This window comes from Thermobia domestica, chromosome 15 (genome assembly GCF_964235325.1).
Source record: "Thermobia domestica chromosome 15, izTheDome1.hap1.1, whole genome shotgun sequence".
Classification (NCBI taxonomy): Eukaryota; Metazoa; Arthropoda; class Insecta; order Zygentoma; family Lepismatidae; genus Thermobia; species Thermobia domestica.
In genome coordinates this window covers 165819833-165845328 of record NC_137468.1, presented here as the reverse complement: position 1 = coordinate 165845328, position 25496 = coordinate 165819833, and the positions used below count along the sequence as shown (strand labels likewise).

At 36.8% G+C, this 25496-nt stretch overlaps 1 protein-coding gene across 8 annotated transcripts in view; it reads left to right on the top strand.

Moving 5' to 3' along the window:
* Positions 1 to 25496, top strand: part of Pfrx (6-phosphofructo-2-kinase/fructose-2,6-biphosphatase) — a 219367-nt gene that overhangs the window by 146218 nt on the left and 47653 nt on the right. The window contains exon 1 of one of the 8 annotated variants that reach the window (XM_081740367.1): positions 21802 to 22538. The exons of the other annotated variants lie outside the window; for them this stretch is intronic. Within the exon in view, the coding sequence (XP_081596493.1) occupies positions 22490 to 22538 (49 nt within the window). The 5' untranslated portion in view covers positions 21802 to 22489. Of the gene's footprint in view, positions 1 to 21801; positions 22539 to 25496 lie in introns of those variants that run through there. 8 annotated transcript variants of the gene reach the window in all.

Below are 25496 nucleotides of genomic sequence, written 5' to 3'. Positions count from 1 at the left end.
TTCCATGTATTTAGTTTTCTCTGCATTTACTCCTAAATCTATGTCAATGCAAGCATTTAATAAGACCTCTGCATTTCTTTCTGTTGTTCTCCTATCATCCCCTATTAAATTTACATCATCGGCATACACCATAAACTGGTGAACACCGTTTAACTCTAGGCCCTAGTTGCTATCTTTGATTTTCCTTATAGCGTGTTCTAGGACAAAGTTGAATAATAATGGAGACAACGCATCTTCTTGTTTCAGGCCATTTTCGACGTGAAAGCTCGTGGACAAAAATTTTCCTACCCGGACTTCACTTTGGGATTCATTTAAACATATCTTAATCTAATTAGCTTTCTCGGTAGTCCAAGTTCTGTAAGAACGTTGTATAGTTCCTCTCCAAACCGAGTCGTAAGCCTTTCTAAAATTAATAAATAGTTGATGTACCGGGGTATATGTACCGGGTGATTGGTTGTTTCCACTCTTGTGGCAATTCTTCCTTGTTCCAGATAAGGAGAATGAGTTTGTGATCTTGTTGCACAATTTTTCGCTTTCAGCTAAAATTAACTCGGCCGGAATTTCGTCTACACCCGGAGATTTGTTTTTCTTTAATTTCTTTATAGCGATTTCTCCTTCTATTCGGCTGAGTTCTGGAATATACGGTTCTGCGGTGTGTATTTCCCTTTCTCCACGCACATTAGCTTTTCGCTTCATGTTAAGCAAATCGTCAAAGAAATCTTTCCATCTATTTAAGATGCTATCTGTATCAGTGAGAACTGTTCCGTCAGCTTTCTTTATTATACAAGCACTTGGTTGATAGCCTTTCTTAAATTCGTTTATCCCCTTGTACATATCCCGAATGTTTTTATTTTTACTATTATCTTCAAGTTCCTTAATTTTAGCTTCCAAAAATCGCGTTTCTTTGTTCTAAAAGTTTTGGAAGTTTCCCGCCTGATGTCTACGAAATTTTGTGTAGTTATTTCACAAACTATCTTTTATATCGTCATCCTTATCTTCTGTTGTTGTGTGTACATTTAAAACAATAGTATCACACCACCGACTTTTAAGAGTAATGAAAGAAAGTTTGTTAGTAACAAATTCAACCCGCTTAATTGCTGATATTATTCGTTTGTGAATGAAAAGCCCTGTTCCTAACTGGTGATTCTTATTTCCTTCCCTGTAAAAGAATGTAAAATTTCCGGAATTCACAGTTCTTTTTCCTTCCCACCTAACCTCCTGAACTCCTGCTAAGTCCATCCTGTATTTCTCTAATTCACTCGTTATGGATTTTAAACGTATATAAAGACCTATATAGACTTCTATAGGTCTGCACTATAAAGACTTCTAATATTCCATGTTCCAAATCTCATGTCCATTTTCTTTTGCTGAGGTCGTGCCAAGTTATCAGTCCTTGTCCGAATGTTCTCTGAATATTTCTGAACAAGTGCATTCTTTTACAAGACGAGGTTTTTAGCCTTATCCAAACCCCCAAGCTGGAGGACCACTCCCTGTCGTCTTTTCGCGGCTGCTTATTCAGTTTATTCGCAGCTAACCTCTATATCAAGAGACCTTCTCCTCGATTCGCAACCTGAGGACGTGCCATGCCGTGGTGACAGGAACCCACGTTACACGGAATGAGATAAATTTGTTTTAGAGCTCTTCCAAACCTATTTCTTTGGTCTTTTTAGAGCTCAATCCCCTCAGGTTCGATTATTTGGTCTTTTCAGAGCTCAAACAAGAGCTCTTCCAATGGAAACATTTATACAGGGTGATTCAATTTGAATCGCCCTGTATGTATGTTTCTATTGGAAGAGCCCTTGTTTTGACTCTTTATCTTGTCACGAAAATTCTGTTTCGTTTCCTAGATAACTCTACGTTACTTCCTATACATACCTGTATTATTCGTATGTCCGTGTCGAAAGAAAAGGTTTCATACCTTATGTGTTTTACGTCCGACATCTTCCTTTATTCCCAACTAGAATTATATCGATTTTGTGTGGAGCATGATGAATGAGTGCGAGAGTCTCTGGTGCAATACATCAATATGAGTTTATGGCGGACAACATCACTTAGCTATACAAATCTTCTCAGGGTTTTCCAGTTTTACCTGCTTTCACATTCCACTTTCCGTTTAATCATTATTTACCTGTTTTTACTGTCTCTCTCTCTCTCACACACACAAAGACAGAACAAGTGGAACTAAAATATTTAATTTTACCAAATCCGATTATGCAAAGGTGTTAAGTTTTTTGATGCATTGCTAGCATTTTTGGTAGGTATATGCTCGACTGTTTTAAAAAATATAGCGTACACCCATCCCTGTAACGCGTATACATTCGTTCTTTCGTAAATTTACGGTGAGTATATCGGTGGATTGTAAAAATATTAGGTGGGTATGTATACTGTATACAGCGCATTACAGAAGGTTGTTCACTATATATCCGACCATTTTCGATTCGGTGCTGCCACCTGGCATATCATGCTCGAACTATGGGTTTGCTGGCGGGAGCAGTGTTGTGTCTGACCTTTTAGGTGCACGAATGTTGGTAGTGACTGTTATAAAATGACGATAATAGTTTTCTCTTTTGGTACTGACCATTTAAATTTCTTTCTTAAATAATTCCTCTCAATTTTGAGAATGCTTTCTTCAGATTTCTAGTAAATGAAACGCGTTTAGTTTTGATGATATAAGTAAACCATACAGAAGAAGATGAGAAATTCTTGTCGCGGGATCCACTACATGTTTTTACGGCCTGAAATCAAACCAGGAACCTTTCGCATCTGGAATGGGATTACTCCATTACTGGACACATGAAGTATGTTTAATATGCTCTGTTTCCATTAGCTATGTTACATGTTATTTAATGGAATTTATTGCTCCGTTTCAACGCTGCTGTAAAATTAGTGTTGATGGACAGTTTGCCTTACCCATGTGTTGTCGGTGGGTATTGAACTCGGAATCATGCGCCTAGACAGTGCGCATGTATCTTTATTGCCGTTGAAGTCAAATAGCCAGCAGAGAGCTATTTCAAGGAACTACGGCACAAGCCATGTCATTTCTACATTAGTCAATTTTGTCTTAAAATATACGAACTGTAAGAACTTTTCGGAAGCAAGAAGCCGTAAAGAAATACGTATTTGTTAATCATTACATTTTTCTGTTTTAATCATTTTTGTTGTTGCTGCGGAAAAGGACAAAATTGCTATCATAAAATAGAAACCGTTGATGTAATAAAGAGCATCAGTATATACAGGGTGTTTCAAAACAACACCGACAACATTTGGGAGGTGATTCCTGACACCAAAATAAGACAGATAGTATAGACCAACCTGGGTGCACAAATGCTTCCTTTCAAATTTATAGGCTGCCAAAAACATGAAAAAATGAAATTCAAAGGTTCATAGCTCCGAAACTATTGGACCTACTGTAATCGGGTCAAGACTTCACGTAGGAACTAATATGTGCACTATCCAAAAATACATGTTTCAGAATCCTGCGGTACTCACACAATAATTTTTATTGAGGGAGTTTGGCTACGGGCATATAATTTGAAGTACTCACCAAGTACCTCTATAAAAATTGTTGCGGAAGTATCGCAGGATTCTGAAACTTGGATATTTGGGTAGGACACATACTATTTCCTTTGAATAGGGTATATACTATTTCCTAAGTGAAGTCTTGACCTGATTACGGTAGGTTCCATAGTATTGGAGCTATGGACCTTTAAAGTTCATTTTTTCATGTTTTCGGTAGTCTGTAACTCCGAAAGGAAGCGTTTGTGCACTAGGTTTGCCCATACTTTTTGTCTTATCGTGGTATTAGGAATCACCTCCCAAATATTGTCGGTGTTACTTTGAAACAACCTGTATATAATTTGCTAAATTGAGGAGTGTGGTCGAAAAACTGATAACCCTCATTGCAATCTTGTACATCTCATGCACTTTCCTCAAAATAATTTAATAGTCGAACTAATTATTAACAATTTAAGCATAGTTTTTTTTTGTGTAGTTTAAACGTTCCTCGATTATACATTGAAGCTAAGAGAGGCTGTAATGATGAGATGGATGATAATGAAGGAATGACGAAAGTGGGAGGAAACGAGAGAACCCCGAATAAACACACCCACACGGTGTTTATCCACCATAAGGCCAACCTGGCGGATGCTGTGATCGAATCAGGGACCCCACACGGTAAAGATGAGTGCTGTACGACTGATCCACTTCCTCCCAAGAAAGTTATTGGATAAAGATGCATTAAAAAAGATACATTCGAGCATATAGTTGGAAAATACGATTTTGTACACTAGTTTATTACTTCAGTCTTTTTTTATCTAACAGTTTTGTTGTATGGTGGGTTATCAACTTTTTCGACCACATTCTTCAATTAATGTGTTGTAGTTTTCGAAATACTGATCAGAAATCGAATTATGCCCACAGGTAAACAGTGTTTTTATTTATTAGTGCATGTACAATTTTTAGTACAACTAGATAGTCGTAAATGCAAACCGATCTTCTCTGGTTATCAACCAGGTGAATACTGTTGTATCTTACATCGTTTCGAGGGCTGGCATTGTCCTCATCTTCAGGCAAATATGATGAGGCAATAGAGTGCGTGGAATATATATACTTCATGTGTGAGTGATAGGACTCTTCTGATTGATAGTTGAAATGGCGGGATATGATTGGTGTCCATGTTTGTCTCAGTTGGAAACCTGTGTATGTGTTAAGGTTCGATTTTTTTTTTTTTTTTTTTTTTTTTGCGTGATTACAACAGCTTCTTTGATCCTCCTACCCCAAACTCTTGAACATTTTGCTATTACTTTAGTATCTGTGAATAAAATCTTCTATGTTTCTGATTGATGCTATGCTCGGCCAACCCCGATTTTACGCACTCTATTGCCCCATCATATTTGCCTGAAGATGAGTACAATTTCAGCCCTCGAAACGTTGCAAGATACAACAGTATTCACCTGGCTGCTAACCCGAGAAGATCTGTTAGCAATACCTCGCCAGGAAGGCTTCAATGGATATTATAGTCGTAGATGTTGTGATACCTATTTTTGCACCCCGCGTAAGATATTTCACACAAACTGATAGTCCAGCCCTTACAAATTTTACTTTACAAACGCTACTGAAAATTAAAGTACAATTTATTCCACAGTCATCCTATAATCAATTTCACAAATAAATTATGGAACATTTATGAAACTAAATGTTTGACTAATATCAACTGCATTATATTACTTCAATAATAGTGTTTCAATAGCGTTTATAAAGGTATAATCGGCGAAGATTGACTGCAAGTTTGTGTGAAAGTTTGAAGAAGCGTACTCAGATATTGCATTGATGCGATTCAAATGTCCGATGATGTGTATTAATTCAAATAATAAATAAATAAATAAATAATAAAAACTTCTACACCGAGTTAAAGTAATGTCCAACTGCAGCCGTACACTTTCATGATTGCTCAACCAATTATTGAAGTCCATGGCGAAAGATGTCTAGAGACTCCAGTGCAGAGAAACTCTCAGCCTTATGTTGGTTGCACACTCGAGTGTTGGAGAAGTTCCTACCTGGCATAAAATAATCAGCATGTCGTAAAAGGTGGTAGCCAGGTCTTAACATTGGTATGTTACGTTGAGAGGCATGTTGAGGTAGATTGAAGTGAAGGTAAAATTATTTGGCTATAGTTGTTCGGAAATTGAAATGTAGGAGATGAGCGTTTTGTTGCAGACTCCTGGAATCTTTCAATTATCAAATCTATGATGACTAACTATGGCTAACTCTAAAGATTTTAGGCTGATCCTGATCTGTGATTTATTATAATTTTTAGTAGTCAGGTCGAGGTAGCAGAAGTCTGTGAGGTAAATCTGAAATGAAGGTTTGAAGTCTTCTGATATATTGTTCGTTATATATAGACATCTATATTTATACAGTTTTAAAGAGTATAATTTCCAATAATTTTACTGTTACATTTATTACAGCTAATATTTCTGTTAAAATAATAGCTTTGCTATAAATCAATGTATACAAAGTGCAAATATAATATTTCACTTCCTTATCCTTTGGTAGGTTATTACTCATCACCTTGTTTTTAACATCATGTTACATAACATTACTTTACGTTGGTTATCAATTTAGGGTAACATATGCACCCGCACTTTTCATGTGTATATTTAATAATAGTAATAATTATATGCTTACCTTATTTATTATCTTTTCTTTTTCCAGAGTCGCTTTCGTAGATTTACTTTTTCAGTGCGGCATTACAATTAAAGGTCTGGTTTAGATCTAATGTTTGTGGCTTATAACCCTATTTCTGCATAAGTGGGTCTGAATGTAAATTGAAAATAGTGTATATACTTCAAGGATTTCCGAAGCGGTACAAGGTTTCTTGACATAATTCAACAAATGTTGTTTCAAGGAACGTAAAGACTTAATTGGAGGGAAGTTGATTCAGTGATAAAGTAGCAATGAAACAAGGCGTAAAGGAGTGGTCGAGCTCAAACAATAAGGATTCAATCATAGATACATCAATGCGTTGAGGGGCCGCAGTGGCTCAGTGGTAGAGCGTTTAATGTGGTGGACAAACACCGTATGCGTGGGTTTTCTCGGGGTTCTCCCGTTTCCTCCCACCTTCTTCATTCCACCATTTCATTAATTACTCATCATCAGCGTCTCCTTTAGCCTAACCGGCATTTGGGACGTAAAACTCAAAGATTTCATTTCATTTCATTTTTTCATCAATGCGTTGGTCGCAGATACAAACCTTTCGAAGGTGATTTTGTTGTAGCAGTGGGCACGAGGCAAGATTTGAAGTTTTCTCCTCTCGAAAAAGATATATTACATCTTTCTATTGGAAGAGCTCTCTGGTACGAACCCTACTTTTAAGGAGTTCAGTGTACTAACCAAATCTCCTTTGTATATTTACACTGTCTTTCCGTGTGTCCGCCCGTCTGGGAGACAAAAAAATCTACAGAACTATTTGATGGATCACCGTCAATTTTAGCCAGGAGTACAGGGCCAATCCAGTTCGTTGATTGAAGTTATATTCTCATCAGAAATGGTAGAAATCAACCATTTCCGGTTTTAACATTAATCACTATAGAACATAAACGATGATAGATAGCGAAAAGTAATTTCCTGCAATCGATTCAGCTTACCAAGGAGGCATTTCATCTCCATCCTTAACTCTCTATTAAAACCGGAAGTGATAGAAATCCACTAGAACTTCCGGTTTCAATATTGATTTACATAGAGCTAAAGCGATAAGGGATAGCAAGACGCGGGGTTTTTGGAATCGTTTTAGCGTTCTAAAAATATGTACCATCATTTTCTTTTGACTTTCTGTTCAAACCGGAAGTGATAGAAATTAACAATTTACCGGTTTTAGTTGATCGCTATAAGAACAAGAACGGCCATAAATAGCGAGAGTCGGTTTCAGTTACGTATTCCAAGAGTACATTTCATTTTCATTCTTAACTCTACTAAAACTATGATAGAAAAATGCACTATAACTTCGGGTTTTTAATATTGATGTGCGTAGAGAAAAATCTATGAGATGCCGAGAAGCTTGCTTTTATAAATCGATTAGCTTTTTAAGAATTGGTACAATCTCGGCCGAGGCCGAGTTTGTTAATCGAGTTAATACGTTAACATACTAGCGGGTAACTGTGGCTGTTTGCACAAAACAAATTTAACGAAAGCGAATTTTTGAATTAATTAAGATGTGATATCTTGTATGTCCAATTTCTTACTTTTTCTGAAGACGAAAAAAAAAAGAAAAAAAGAAAACCACTATATCTATTCGCAATATTAATATTTCAGACCTGAATAGTGCATTATCCTTTTAAAAAACGCTGAACAGCTGTTCCCGCCACAACACAATGGCTATAATACCTTGAATTCACTGCCTTACGAGGTTTCACCTGAAGTTTCCAACAATCGACATGCAAGTCAACACTATAATCGATTATTTCTCAGCAATCGATTTTTTTGTGACGTAGAGGATTTGCTAGCGCGTGGGTTATGTTGTTCTCATCAGGTTTATGCAAGAAACTCAAAATTGCAAAAATTGGACATACGAGGTATCACATCTTACACGACGTTATGTTTATTGTAGTAGTGAGCTAGATCGATTTTCTCGATCAGATTCGTTAATGGAATCCGTAACGGTAGCTATCCGTATTTCATTTTTTTTCTATTGAAACAAAGACAGCAGAAGTTACATATTTCGCAGTTGTATGTCAGCCAACATCCTCCAGCAGTTGACACGTACTGGACGAAATTGAAATTTCCAGCGCGTGATACTTTTTACTGTCTATCAAAGTTTATTTTAACTTGACAAAGTGAGTAGTATTCAACAGATAACAGTGGAAACTCGGCTTTTTCCCGTCGTGGACTTCACATTACTTATAAATAACGAAATTCATATCCCTAAAATCAGTTGAAATTCAGTTTGTGATTGACAAGGTAGGAAAATATTTAATTCCAAAATGAGATTAGCTCCTCGTATTCAGTATAGAGTTGGGTAGACTGCCAGTAGATTAGAATTAAATTCACAAGGGGTGTTCCTAGAAGAAATCAAGTATTAGTGCTTTTTAGTGTACGTCACGTGAAGAAATTTGGCTTTGTCACAATGTACACAACGTGAAAAATGAAGTAGGAAATTTCTCCTCTCACTCCAATTCCTACAAAAAACTTTTATTAAGGTGAATGCGTTTGAAAATAGAAAATACTAGCAGAATACCCGTTCTTCGCACGGGAAGAATGCTTCCATTTTGGATATAAAGAGGTGAATTTGAATTTAAACGGCATCGGAAGTGTCACTGTTCATTTTCAGGGACCTCGAAAACTATGGATTCGATACTAATATCGGTAATTTTCGATTATTTTTAAATATCTCCCCTCCCCCAGTTGCGGGGCTAAATTTGAATTTAAACAACATCGGAAGTGTCACTGTTCATCTCAGCGACCCCGGAAACTATGTGTTCGACACACTAATATCGCTCATTTTCGATCATTTTTAACTATCTTCCACTGTCCTAAGTTGCAGCGTCAAAGTGAAATGATAAAAGAATATTCCAGACCGGAACCTCATTTATGTTGAAAATTTGATCGAGATCGGTCTGGTGATTCGAGAGTTATTAAGTTACAAACATAGTTATATATATATATATATATATATATATATATATATATATATATATATATATATATATATATATATATATATATACCCTCTATTCCAAAAGAAACCGAACTTTTGAAAACAAATAGTACCACTAGTGCCATCTGTTGTAATATTTTACCGGTAGATGGCGTAGTCCCTCATTGACAACTGGTATAAATGTGATGACATTTGGATGCACGGCAACAAAGTTATTGCGTTTCAACTGTCAGTGTGTTGTGTACATCGGTCGGAAAATGAGTTTCAAACAACGAGCTGCAATTGAGTTTTGTGTTAAACTGGGTAAAACTTTTAGTGAAACGCACCAAATGCTACAAAATGCATATGGTGATGAGTGTCTATCCCGTACGCAAGTTTACGAGTGGTTCAGGCGATTCAAATCGGGTAGAGAGACGCTGGGTGATGACGAAAGATCAGGCCGTCCCAGAACCGGATTATCGGAAGAAAACATCGAAAAAGTGCGTGAATTCATCAAACATAACAAAAAATCGTCGGTGAAAGTTATTGAAATGGAATTAGTCATTCCTCAAACAACCGCATACCGCATTTTGTCCGAAGTTTTGGGCCTTAAGAAGGTTAATTCGCGGTTTGTACCACACAAACTCACCGAAGACCAAAAAGTTGATCGAATTGCGCATTGCAAAGACATCGTTAAAAGTGCTCGGCAGGATCGAAACTTCTTGAAATCGATTGTAACTGGAGACGAGACGTGGTGTTTTGAATATGAGCCCGAAACAAAGCGGCAAAGTACTGAATGGAGAGCGCCTGATGAAGGAACACCCAAAAAAAGTCGCTTGGTGGAGTCAAAAGTTAAGGTGATGCTGATTTGTTTTTACGATTCAAAAGGAATTATCCACAAAGAATTTGTTCAACCCGGCCAGACAGTCACTGGAGAGTTTTACTTGGGCGTCATGAAGCGTTTGCTGGCAAGAATTCGTCGTATTCGGCCCGAATATCGCGAAATCGGCAGTTGGACTCTTTTGGACGATAATGCACCATCACATCGTTCGCGACTTGTAACTGAATTTTTGGTCAAAAATCACATTATTCGGTTGCATCATCCGCCCTATTCACCAGATCTCGCTCCGTGCTATTTCTATCTGTTCCCGAAACTGCATTTGGCGATGAAAGGAAAGTGGCACGCATCGATTGATGCCATTGAGAAGGTGACGACCGCCGTCCTAAAGACCATTCCAATAAAGGACATGGAGAAGTCGTTTGACAACTTGTTGGAGCGTGCAAATATGTGTATCGATGCAGAAGGGGAATACATTGATTAATAAAAATGATTTGTTCCAAAATGTACATTGCTTTTTTGTTTTTTTTAAAACGTTCGGTTTCTTTTGGAATATATATATATATATATATATATATATATATATATATATATATATATATATATATATATATATATATATATATTGAAGATTTGTCGAGAAGAAAATAGTTTAGTTTCATTTTAGCATTCTAATCCACGAATAGAATTTCATCCTGAGCATTGTACTAACCCGTTTATGTCAACATCACTGCAGGTAGTCTATCAAGCAAGGATGATAAATACAATTACATAGGGAACCGATTTCCGATTCCGATTGCCCATCACATCCATCAAGGAAGTCGATTCCTAACTTTCGATCCTCTAAATGCTGTCCAAAATTGATCGCGATCTGTCAAGTAGTTCTTGAGATTGTTTATCTCCCGGACACACACATGGACAGAATAAATATATAAAGCGTTAAAACTAGTGGTGGGCACAAAACCGGTTTTTAGAAAAACCGAAACCGGTTTCTGAAAATTTTCAAAAAACCGGTTTCGGTTGTTCACCGAAACGGTTTCGGCTTTCTTCAAAACCGGTTCCGGTTTTTTCCCCAAAATTTGTTCTATTTCTAACCAGAATAGTGTTTCGTTGTTCTCCGGAAACCGATTCCATTTCCACATAAATAGCTTTATGTGCTTTCCAAACGTTTTCACCGAAACCAGTTTCGGTGAAATCCGGATCGGTTTTGAAGAAAACCGAAACCGATTTCAGTGGAAAACGAACCGGTTTTGGAGAAAACCGAAATATCGGTTTTTCGGGTTTCGGTTTTTCTAGAAACAGGTTGTCGGTTTTTATAAAAACTGGTTTTGTGCATCCCTAGTTAAAACTTGATCGCATAACTTATAGTCGTCTATATATTACGCATCTTAAAACAAGTTCAATGTCATAGTCACCCCGAAAAGGAACAATATATACTGCATCAAGGGATAGGGAAGCACGCTTAATTTTAAAGTAAATACATATTTGTGATGAATGATAATGATTTTACACATATGGTGTTATTTCCGCTGATCTTGAAAAGAATATCCACTTTAGGTGTTTCACATTATTAAGAGGTATGCAGGAAGTGTCAAGGTGTTATGTAACGCTGACGAACTTGTATAATAATAATAAAGAGCAATCGTAGTTTGCAGTTTCACGAGTCAGCACAAAAAAAAAGACAAGGTCACATTGCGTTACGTAGTATCAAAAGAATGTTGGGCATCAATATGTACCTTCAGTTTAGACAGGCTTTTTGGTCGCTTGATATTACAAAGGAAATTCACAGAGTTGTAATCTGAAGAAATCAGACATCTCTATAGCTGCGTGTAGTCTTTCGATATTTCCCGTGATTACAATAAACCTGTGACTCAGTCCTTATTCTTGGAACTTTGTTATAACAAAGTTATATGATACATGTTCATAATTTATTTTTGAACAATAAAATCTTAATTATCGTTTTCGTTTCCTTGTATAATTACCAGAAATGTATTAGATATAAAAAAATAATATACAGTATAATAAGGAAGAATAAAAATATATACTTATTTATTTGTTTACTTGTTTACAGTAGAGTTTATAATTTAACCATCCGCTACTCCTTCCCATCCAATAATCTGGGGTATTCTTGGCTATCGTGCTGGGAAAGGGGAACATATCACTGGAAGCCCCAAGGAGAATTGCTATTCGTCCCGATTTTGCCGGGACAGCCTCGGTATCCGAAAAAATGTCCTGCGTCTCAATGTGGCCCTGTGAGGACTTTAAAATGTCTCGACTTTCATTTTTATGCATGAAAGTTACGAGATGCCGAAATCAAGAAAATTGTAACTTGGAGGCTGCCTAGCTCGAAAACAGAGATATATCAAAGGCTGTTTAAGAAACTTTAGTGGAACTACTACACTTTCTATTTAAATACGGTAACTATGTTCAGAGGTATGTTACAGAGGGAGCTGTGGCATAGGTTCCGCTCTTCCACCTTTGTAAAATCATGTGCTCTGGTACAACCCAACTCTCAAATATAAACATTTAGAGAGTGTAGTTCCTCTAATAGTTCTTTAACCGCGTTTGATATCTCTCATAGTTTTCGAGCTAGGCAGTCTCACAATTACAGTTTTCTCGATTTTTTCATCTCGTAACTTTCCAACAACGCGTTTTTCTCTATATATTCATATGGACTATTTTTATTGTTTAGTTCTGAGGATTTCACCAGTTAATTTTTGCTACATAATAAATAACACCCTGTATAATATAATTTCGTTAAACGCTATTAATATTGTGTCTACTTAGGCCTTGTGACATAGCTGCAAAGATTTGATTTCATTTAAAAGAATCTCAGCTCTACTAGAATACACTGCCAAGCTTCATTAAGACATGCAAGCACCCACTTCTCCGTTTGGTCGTTCTCTCTGTTGCGTTTGGACCCGTCCGTATGCATGGAAACGATAAGCCTTCCGCTAAAGCGACTGGCGAATGAGTTTTCTCGGCTGTAGCTGGGTGAAGGTCGCTCGCACTCGAACGAGGATCGATAAAACCTTGAGCAGGGTCAGGAAAACGCTTGATTTCAATGTCATGTAGAGAGCCTCGCGTTTTTCACTTTGCTTCTTCTAATGAATGGCGGTGAAATGGGTGATTGCCCATTTCATCAGCCATTTTCTTTTTTCATCATTAGCTACAGAGGTGTTTTTATTAGACCAAAATGGCCGTGCATATTTGTTCTCTTTTCGTATTGTTCTTTCAAGTTTTCAGAATTTTCGTTCATAGAAGAATTGATTTGTTGGAGAATTTCAGATGCTTGGTCTCTCTTAATAAACGTTTCACCATTTTACCTTTTTATCATATTATTATTATTATTATTATTATTATTATTATTATTATTATTATTATTATTATTATTATTATTATTCAGGTGCGGTTCTTGAGAGAAGTCAAACTGCTAAACAATCTACCTTGTTAGCGATATATACCAATCGATAGGTGTCACTGTCTAGAACAAAATGATATGTTTCAGTGTAAAAACTCATGCGTAGTTTACGAGAAAATTGAGAAAAACTAATTATTTTGTACACCTAAAATTATGCAGATCGAGAACCACGCCACCTATTGAAGTGAGACTGACTCTGAAGGATACCATGCCCTAATGAAGGTCTTCATTATGAATATGCAATCTTCCAGTTTAACGTCCCAGATTATGCCCGTTAAGTTAAGGGAGATGGTGATTAAGTTAAGAGTCTCCATCCCGGCGAAATTAAAATACCGCTAATTTTACAGTAATTATGTGATATCTTCAAATAGATAAAAGATAATCGAAATGTGGAACAAGAGCGCCCTAGACAATATTATTTTACATGAGAAAACGTTATCACGACTTATCCGCTTTCGATTTCGAGCCATTTTGAAAATCGGCATTTATTTTCGCGTTTCTAAACGGCTGAAAACGGAAAGCTACTAGGTGACTTGTGGTAACGGTACCTCATGCAAAATAATATTGTCTAGGGCGCTCTTGTTCCATATTTCAATTATATTTTATCTATTTGAAGATATCACATAATTACTGTAAAATTAGCGGTATTTTAATTTCGCCGGAATGAAGACTCTTAAGTGAATAAGGAAGAAAATGGAATGAAATCTTTCAATTCAACGTCCCACGATTATGCCCATTAGGCTAAGAGAGATGGTGATTAAGTTAAGTGAATTATGATGGAAGAAAATGAAATGAAATGAAATGAAACTTTTCGGTTTTACGTCTCACGTTTACGCCCGTTTGACTAAAGGAGACGACGATTAAGGGAAATGAATGATGATGGAAGAAAATGAAATGAAATGAAATCTTTCATTTTAACGTTCTGTGGGGACGTTATGTCCTTTAGATTAAGAGAGACGGATGATTAAGACAAGAGAAGATGATGGAAGAATAGGTGGAATGAGACTGTGGAAGGAAACGGGAGTACCCCGAGTACACCCACGGACACGATGTTGTTCACCACAAACTTACTTGGCCCGGGATCGAACCAGGAACTACTACTGAGCCACCGTGCCCCCATGATGATGAAAGATATGGTGAAATGAAAATGTGGGAGAAAACGGGAGAACACAAGAAAACATGGACACAATGTTGTCTACCACAAACTTACACTTGCAAGACGATAGTACGCAGTATGGTTAATAAGAAAGCCTAATATTATGATCAACTTCTAGTTTAATTTTTATTTAACTTGAATATCTTCCAAAAATAAAACACATCTGTTGATAGATCACATCGAGCTCAACAAAATGACATGCTTAAGGATAAATTCTGATGCGTAATTTCCGAAGAAATCGACGAAAATGAGGTTAATATGAACCGATGTTTTTATTCGCATTCCGCCACTGCTATTTTTATCATGTCTGCTCCTTCTCCTCTTCGTGTGGTTTACAGAGACGGGGAGCAGCAAACTATGAAGTTAACGGAGCTTTCAGATGGAAATGGTTGCTCTTCCAGGGAAAAGAAAAACTTTTTGGTTCGTAATACTCGAAATGTCATAATTTGTACAGTTTCATACTTCGACAGCACGGACATCCGGGTTCGATTTCCAGTGGGGGGCTATTGTGGTTCGAATCTCACATTAAACTGTAGGACCAGGTAGTAAGGGTGTCGATAAGGCTGAAGACCTATCGAACTTCGGGAGTGAAAATTTATCGAGTTGTCATCGGTTACTCGAAACCGTTCGAGTATTTGAAATTATCGAAGTTTCGGGTATTATCGAAATTTCGAGTATTATCGAAGTTTCGGGTATTATCGACATTTTCGAGTATTATCGAAGTTTCGGGTATTATCGACATTTTCGAGTATTATCGAAGTTTCGGGTATTATCGACATTTCGAGTATTATCGAAGTTTCGGGTATTATCAAAAGTAGTGATGAACAGTTCGGTTCCTTCACCCTTCCAATGATTTCTTCTTGCAGCCAAACTAGTCAAACAACTTCTTTCATCTGATAAGTTATTGCAAAGTTGTATTTGTCGAAATCACATGTAAAATTATTTTTCTGCCTGCCCCGTTATTGGCGCAATCGGCAAAGTGACTATTAGTACACTAATGTTGTCTTGGATTCCAATTCCATTCGGGTGATGCATGTTTTCTCTTCCTCTTTCTCTCTTCTGACAGACTGCTTAAACCTTGTACAGACCTGTGGGGAAAAAAACTTTTCCTTCACTACATTGCTGAGGAGAGAAGTTTTAAAATGAACACTGCATATATGTAGTACATATTATATACAACTATGATAACCTCGAATACATCGTTTCTTTCGAACACTCCGATAATCCCGAACTTTTGCAAATATTCAAGCGACTCGACAAATGCGATCATATAGATATATTTCTGTATTTTCTGCTTTCAAACAATTCGAGATTCTCAAACAGTTCGAGTATCTCGAAGTTGTCTAATGTTTCTTACATTTCAAGTGCATCGTACACTTCGAAAGTCCCGAACATTTCGTGAGTCTCCATCATTTCGTGAGTCTCCATCATTTCGTGAGTCTCCATCATTTCGGGAGTCTCGAACATTTCGGGAGTCTCGAACATTTCGGGAGTCTCGATCATTTCGAGAGTCTCGATCATTTCGAGAGTCTCGATCATTTCGAGAGTCTCGATCATTTCGAGAGTCTCGATCATTTCGAGAGTCTCAAACATTTCGGGAGTCTCGAAAGTTAGATAATTCGATAAAATTAAAATTCTTTATCGATTAAACGGTTTTGAAATTTTATCGAATTGTTATCGATTACTCGATTATCGGAACAGCCCTACCAGGTAGTCTAAATCAACCAAGCAATCGGTATCCTTCGAGGAATAATTTTCTTCCGGTTACCCCCTTGAAACGAATTTCGAAGAAAGAAAAAAGACAGCAAGCAATGCTCGATTTTATCTCCATTCTTCTCTCTTCCAATTGAAATCGGAAGAGAGAAACATTTTTTGTTGTAATAGCAGACTTCCATAGAGAAAAAAGATACAGATGGTTTCGGCGTCGCAACAATAGGTTCTGTTTCTGCAGTTATCACTTTATTTAAGCTGGTATCACTTCCGATTCAATATTGTAAAATTGCCTTGATAGTAGATAGAGCAATTTAGCACACGGGAATATGTTTTCTCCCACAACTTTTTATTATAAAATTCCTGTTCTATACAATATAACACAAAGTCTCTCCAACTGTGATCCTAAGACAAATCAATATAAAGTTCACTAAGTAGTTTGGATAAAATAGGCAGCCAAGTGAGGGATTCCCATAAAGCTCCAAGCAAGCTTGGTAGATTTGGTTTAGGAATCTCAGTTCTCCAGCCAAGCTAGGCGGGCAGGAAAATCACATAGCTCTAGGCAAGCTAAGAGAGTGGTTGAGTTCCTACACAGCTCTAGGTAAGCTAAGAGGCTTGTGTTAGGTTAGATCTCTCAGAGCTCCGGTAGGGGAATTGACCAGCCGAAACTGGTATCAATTGAAGCGTTACATGGTGTTTTATATCCTCTTTTGGACAGCGGTGGCTCTGGTATTCCTCTTGTCACATTGTGACATGACCAGATGATGACGAGGGTCTTTTGATTCTTGTTGTACTTGTAGTAGAAGAGCTCGTGATTTTGTTTATAATTAAGAAGCACGTATTGGTGTTTACAAATATAAACGTGTACGATATTACAATATTGATTCCCGAAGAACAGAAACGGCAAGAGTTAGATTAAAAAAGAAAGATCTAGATTCAGCGGTATAAAAAGATTCAAGCGATTCAAGAATCTGGATTCAGCGATAGAGAAAAAAATGGGATAGCGAGAAATTGCATTTTGATATGGGTAGATCCCCGTCTTCCCTCATATATTTCATGTATTGAATAGGGAAGAGGTGCCACTTCTGGGTTCAATATTGATTTTCATAACGCAAAAACTGTAAGAGAGAGCGATAAACGATTTTAGATACGGATTCACCGTTTCAAGATTACATGATCCACCTCCGCTCTTATCGTATTGAAACTGAAAGTAGTAGAATCACTTCTGGTTACAATATTGGATTTGTATAGTTTGGAAGTTTAGCAAAACTTCACCATGTGAAACGATACTTCATTTTTTATGTGGGAAATGGCTTGTGTCATTTTGATCCTGTTATTGGGAACATTTCTATCAATGACTTTTTTTTTTAAACGTGAAAGGTTGATCCGTCTATATGTGCCTGATTTGGAGGCAAATATTTTAGTGTGGTTTGTACCCGGGAGAAAACTTTTTTTTTTTAATCACACGGTAACTATTCGTTATTCCAATATATATCACAACAAATATTCGATTAGTATTTGTTTATTTTAATATATCATTCGAATTATAATTTTAAGCTCTGTCGTGGCTATATGAATAGGTACGCGCCTTTGACACGGGAAATTCATGTTCGGTTCCCGGCATACGTCTCATATAGCCTCGCTGCTGAAAGAGATGCTTAATTCAAATGGAATCCAAATCCAATAATAATTTTGTTGGTAGTTGGGAATAGTCCAATATTCGAATATAAAATTAATCCAAATTTAAGAATGTTGATTATTTATCACTGATCACAATTACCAAATCCTTAAAAACATATAGAATTTTATTTTTAAAAGTCGTTAAAGTATCCAGAACGAATTATGATCATTAATACAGTTCATCAGTTATAATCTTCTTTCTCCTCTTCTTATTTTCCTTACTCCCATCCAGATGTCGCCACCAGGAAGTCACTGTAAAGAGACTTGGGTTACACAGACGATTCTAGAACCCTAACCCTCTTCTTTTTTTGAAGTCTACTAAAAAAAGCAAGTAGTTTTGCACCTTGTCACTAGATGGGAGGAAAACGAAATGAGAAATTATGAAAGAGTTGATGGTGCTGCACTCTGTTGGCTGTGAGAGGTACTAAGCACAAGTTAAGAACAGTTAACTAGCGCCAACTTTATTATTTTTTTTCGTGAATACCAGATACTTTAAAAACTGTGGTTCATAACCTTATTTACTTGGCGCCCCCTCCCTTGTGAACTCTTCATACTTCACGCCCCTTCCCTTGCCACTTGTCGGTCTATGACTCCCTTTTGTTATTTGATTTATAATTTGAAATTTATTAAATATTCAATAATAATAATAAATTTACGCGCATATTTATTGTCAGCAGTTTCTAGTTTTCTTTTAACGAGCTTTCTTCTTAATGAAACCACAATTCCTATTCAATAGTTACTTCGTATTTGGACAGTATTTAATTTAATGTCTCTTTATTACAACATTCGTAACCTTTGTAATTACGAATGTAGTTTATTACTGCCAGTAGTTTGCGCCCGTTAATGCTTTTTCTATTCTTCCGTCCATTTTATGTACTGATGTTGTCTACATTTCCTTGCAATGTTTAAACTACTTCTCTCATATAGGTAGTCGCTGAACACAGCCTCATTTATATATATATATATATATATATATATATACGCGCCTTTGGCATGGGAGATCCGGGTTCGATTCCCGGCGGGAGCTCATGTGCTTCGAATTCCACGTTAATCAGTAGGTCCCGTCTTATATAGCCTCGCTGCTGAAAGGGACGTTAAACTCAAAATCAACTCAACTCAACTGCACCTTTCAACGGCATTATTCGCTCTGTTCTATTGATTCGAGCAGTTCCACATGGAGATGTCAATACTAGTATTATTATTTAATCACTCACTGTTCTACAAGATAATCTAAACTCCTCTCAAGTCTTTCGTGATGTGATACATCGTCCATAATGGAAAGCCACCCAAAATTGATATCATCTACAGGGAGAAAGGCTAGGGCAGAACATATTATGAGGCAGAGCCTCATTTCTGGAACTGATTTATAATCATTTATGAGTCCTAATTCCTGAATCTTCCTCTACAAGCACTGATTAAAATGGAAATTACACCCACTAATGTGTGTTTCGAGATGTTATTGCTACTTGCTCGAAAATCAGTTGGGTTAATTTCGCATTCCAATCATTAATATTAGCCTCCACCAAACTGAAAAATCTCTGATACGTCTTACTAGCTCTTGTTGGTAAGAGGCCGAAGATCAAGGGGACATGTATTTGTTTCCTCCAAGTTATGTTCTCGTTCTTGAAATTTCGATACTGTCTGTACTGAAAACTCTGATAAAAAGCACATGGTTTCTTCTTAGAGGTTTCGATTACTGTGATTACATAGTTTCCATTAGATGGCTCGCGTGATATCCTCTTATTTAAACATAACCTACCGAAATCAACCAATCAGAATGAATCACATAATATTAGGGTGTTCCATCTCCATACCCACCCTATTTATTATTATATTTATTCTAATTTAGATTAACGGGGGTGAAATTCATATTTTTGGCGCACGTTTCATGGTTTGTACCGCAAATGTCCCGCTGTCTAAAGGAAAGTTTTGAACAGTACCGCAAATGGTCCAGAGAAACTGGTTTTCTGCTTGTACCGCAAATGTCCTGATACCCTTTTTGACATCAAAGCGGTCCATTTAATAACCGATCTTGTCTCGATTCGATTGAATTTCTCATTCTCCTGATATAGTCTCAAAAACAAAACATGTATATTCGTACACTTGTGTATGTATATATGTTTTAATTTTATGTAAACGAATGTGAACAGTTCTAGTAAATAAAGATAAAATATTCAGAATGTTCATATGGTCATGAGAAACTTTTAAAGCGACCCTCATATAAGACTCCCCTACTTATACATAACATAGTTTGGAAGACAAAGGAAAGAGAAACTGGTTAAGACATTGTTGAAGGAATGTTGTTCTGAGGGACGTGCTAGAAGGCATGGTGGAGAGGAAAACGAGAAAAGGGAAGAAAAAAGATCGAACGTAATATGAGCCAAATAAAACTTTTCTGTCCAACGAAGAGGTTGCGTGGCAAATGACCTCTCTACAACGATAGAGTGTTTATGGTGGTGATAATGATTTAAAAAAAAAAAAAAAATACGTGCATACCAATATTGTTTCTGTGTAGACTGGATGACATGACGTACTGATCTTATTGAGCTTCGAATCATACAAACCAGTAAACATAGTCCCATAAATCTCCCATCCTTACTTGATCATTTGCCACAAACCGCATGAAAATCGTACTTCAGTTAGAAATTCTAGACCCAAATGAAATCCGCCAGTTTTAAAAGAATCACACACACACTATATATATATATATATATATATATATATATATATATATATATATATATATATATATATATATATATATATATATATATATATATATATATATATAATCTTTGTGTGTCGGGCGGGGGTTGGCTGGCTGGCTGTTATTTGCGAATTTTTCAGTTTTGAGCCGTCCATTCGACAGAGCATCAAAAACTGAGAAAGTGATGGAAGTTTTCGCATCACTTTTACCGTTCCCGAGATATTGGCCAAAAAACTTCCGATTTCGGGAAATTTAAAGAGACATATCTTGGGAACCGTAAGTTATAGAAAGATCATATTGGTTTGATCAATACCTAAGAGGATGGTGAATATTTTGGTGCCAAATAGTGTGCTGTGGCCACTGGACAAGTGGTTACGGTTCCCCAGATATTGGCCAAAAAAGTTCGGATTTCGGGAGATTTAAGGTGCCATATCTCAGGAAGTGGAAGTCGTAGAGAGATGATATTTTGCGAATTTTTCAGTTTTGAGCATGTGTCTTCGTAAAACAACATATTGTAGAATGTTTTAACAGAACTTTCAATCAAAACATGTGAAAAAAAAAAAAAAAAAAACTTCGTACTCAAGGAAATTATAAATGGATAGATATATTACAAGAGTTGTTTAATCAGTGTAATAATAAAGTACGTAGAACAATTGGTATAAAGCCTGTAGAAGTTAAGAAAAATTATTTAAAAAAAAGTTCGTTCTGGTTACTTTTTCTGTTATGTAATTTGACTATGAAGCAGACATGCTATATTTGACCCAATGCATTGATCATACTTAGATATAAGAAGAAATTAATGGACTTTTTTATCATATGTAAGCCAATGCGGAGAAACTTATCATTCTTGATTTTAACTATTTTTTTTTTTAAAAAAAAGCAATGCCTTTTAATGTTGGTACCCTTTGAACATTATGTAGTTCCATTAAGAATGTTTTTTTGTTTAAAAAATAAAATCAAGCTGTGCTTTAGCCAGACATTCGAAAAAATAAAAAAAAACTCATTGAAATTCTTGTCTCACACATTGTATGTTTTAGGAATACATAATAAGGTTTCTCTGTATCGTACTTTTCTTTCAACTTGTCATGGTGAAACCAAGAGTTTTTCAGCTATTGCAGCACATAATAAGAAGAGGCTGCTATGTTAGTAAGAATGACACGGGAGAGAAGTTGCATAATCATGCTTTTAAAGCATTCTAAAGAAGCAATATTTCTGTTTAGTGTAAAAGCAGTGAACTGGTTTAAGAGAGATAATGTTTTGTTGTGGCCACCTTATCACGATAACTCGGTCATGAACTGAGTCTTTGTACCTTAATCTTTGAGCCAATATCTCGGGATTTAGAAAAGCACTTCCAGCGTATCAGCTGCCGGATGTTACTTCCTCGGAGCGTTTTGGGGAGCTCTTGAGTGATTCGTGTGCGCGCGTGTGAGGAAAAAAACTATTCGTGTTTGTTTTCATGAGGAAAAAGGAACCACGCGATACACAGACAACAGTGAGTGATGCTTTCGAATGTGGTTCTTCTAAAAATAAGCAGTATGGGTTGTAGTTTCAGTGACCTTTCTACTTTTTGTATGATACATCAACAGTAATATTGTGTATATACAAGTACATAATCAGTGACTTTTCCCCCCTTTTGCACATTGAATCTCTTCGACCTTGGCTATTTGTGATGAATATTTAAGTAACGATTGACAGTGTGACAAGTACGTCAGTGATACAGAAGTTTCAAGTAAAAAAACACACACACAGAGAAAAAAGACGTCTGGCATAATCCTGTATTCTTTATCTTGGCAACCGATTGTTGAGTGCTAAGTTTCTCTCGTATAGAAGTTTGTTACGGAGCAAAAATGAACAGACGCAAACCGAATTTTCAGAGAAAAGTCTCCATTAGAATTGGTAAGTGAAACTATTTTTCTTAAACTTGGCATGAAGTAAGCATTTATTTCTTCCACTACTGCATATAACAGTAGTGTAAAAATGTGTGACATCATTAGAAGTAGAATGTCTTGGGTTTTCCCCGGAGGTGTCGTCGTTTTCGACCTCTGAAATTTGTACTGTGAAGTTTTTTTTTTTAAAATAATCTTTTTTAATGTTATGAATTAGGATGTTAGTATTTTATCGGGCTTTTGTGGCATTTGTATTTAAAGTTTGATTTTTTTAATACTAAATGAGCGTGCTAGCTCAGTGATAAAGTACTTACTTCCGATGTGAATGACCCCTGGTTCAATATAGGCTATATGGGTTTACGGTGGACAGCCTCATGTACGTGGAGTTCTCTCGTTTTCTCTTCTTTAATTCTGCCATTCCATAGGGCTACAGAAGAGTAGGACGTAAAATATAAATGAGAACCGGCTATAGGGTTTAAATTTTTGAAAAAAAAAAAGAATGAAATCTTTAGTTTTACATCCCACGCTTATGCCGGGTAGGCTAAAGGAGACGGTGATGATGAGTAATGAATGAAATGGTGGAATGAAGAAAGTGGGAGGAAACGGGAGAAACCCGAGAAAACCCACGCACACGGTGTTTGTCCACCACAAAGTTCACTTGGCGGGGGCTGGGATCGAACCCGGGACCCCAAGCACCAGAGGTGAACGCTATCACTGAGCCACCGCGGCTCCTTAAATTTTTGAATTTATATAGTATACTACTTAAGTGATTTTCATTTGTTGATATATTAGAGTCTTAATTCAACTTGGATAGGAGTAATGCTACCTGTTGAAAACTCGAACTTTGCTGAAAATAAGGCATGTTTGAATTCACTAAGTTTTATAAACACAGTATACAGCTGGACTCGGATAATTCGAATTCCTTGATAACTCGAATTTTTTTACATTCCCTTGAAGTCTCTATTACACTCAATGCTAAAAAAACCTCTGTAAGTAGAATGTTAAAAAATTACAACCTCGATAAGTCGAATTTTAAGGGTTCCACAATCATATTTAAAATCGTCGGTAACTCAAACTTTCGTATCTTCGAACCTCTATAAGTCGAAGTTTACCTCTACGGTATAAGTCGAATTTCTCTTGATATGGCCTCTATAACTTGAAGCTGTAGCTCTATGCTTTTACATAATTGTCATTGTTGCTAATGTGTAATATAATTGTGTTTTACTCCTGTCTAGACATGAAATCTTCCCCTCCACCTGTTTCTAGGTCAATAACTCTTCGTATTTCTTAGAACTTTCACAACTTCGAATTATAGAGGTTCAACGAATAAAACTTTGATTTGATTTGATTTTTAGTTTAGAGTCCCTTTCAGCAGCGAGGCTATATGAAATGTGGACGTACAGCTTAACGTGGGAACCGAACCAGATGAGCTCCCACCAGGAATCGAATCCGGGTCTCCCACGCCAAAAGGCGTGGACGCTAACCACTTAGCCACGAGGAAGCTCGAATAGAACTTCGAGTTATGAGGAACGCGGAACCTTGGTATCACGAATTTTTGTTGTGGCCACTTTGATTACTCGAAAAACTCAATAACTCGAATTTTTGTGTGTTTCTTTCAGCTTCGAGTTATCGATGTTCCATTGTATTATAAATACAGCGATTTAACTTTTTTTTTTTTTTAAACTCTTATTACTCCTAGATTGTTAGATTTATATCGTTCCGATTTTGAAGAATACTACCTTCCGACAAACCTCATGACCATCACCGATTTTGTTCTACTGGATCCTCAGCACTGTGGATTATTACTCGACATCGAAGTTTCTATGGTAGCAGACTCAGGTGAAGCACGGGCAAAGAAATTCGGCCCTGCTCCTCCTCAAACATTTTAGAGACCAGCGAGATTGCGCGTGAATACATACGAGGGGTATCGGATTGTTTTAATTATCACCATGAAGTAATAGAACAGAGTGTTGAGTATGTCCTTTCCTAAGATTTCTCTTCATAATCTCCGTACATAGTTACACATTTTCCCCACCGTTTTTTGACTTGTCGAAGACCATTATTGTAGAACTGTCCAAATTGCATGGAAAACCATTGTCCTACTCTTATGATGTAATCTGTGTTGTCAATCCGACCCGGACCACTTCGGCGATCCCGAAGTGGATTCTTCATCTGTGGCAACAGGTAAAAATAATTTGGTCCCAGATCAAGAGAATAGGATGAGTGCGGCAATATTTCAGAGCTACATCTAAGAGCTTCCACTGACACTACATGCGATACATGGATGGGTGCATTGTTCACAAAACGACATATCCCTTTGCTGAGCGTACCGCAGCTTTTATGCTTAACAGCATCTCGTAACTTCCCCAGAAGTGAGCGGTAGTATGTGTCAGTGATAGCAGTACACTTTTGAAAGTTTTCTATAAGAATGACCCCACGACAATCCCCCAAAATTAAGAGACCGGTGGACTTTTGCCTTTTTGGGAGGAGGTGAGGAGAAGTGTTTCTGCTCCTTGCTCATCTGTTTTGTCTCAGGATCATATAGATAGATCCAACATTCTATAGTTATCAGACGGGCAAAAACAAACAAACAAAAAAACAAAAATTTCCTCATCATGCTCATTCAACAAATGACTGGACATGTCACGCCGTATTTATTTCTGAAGAGAAGTCAGCAAACGCGAAACCCAACATCCTGACACCTTAGAAATGGGCAGTTCTTCATAAATTATTTTCCATACAGCACCATACTGAATCACTTTGTTGCGATGATGTTATGGATAGTTACTTGTCGACCTTCCAGAATTGGGTCTTGACTCATCTGTAAGGGAGATGTGAACTTTTTGGAAATTCTCTTCCACTTCACGACAAGATTGGCAATTACTACCATACACAAACTTAATTTCATCATGAATTTGCCAGGCGCTGTAACTTTTTAAATACAGAATCTTAATCATACTACGAGCTT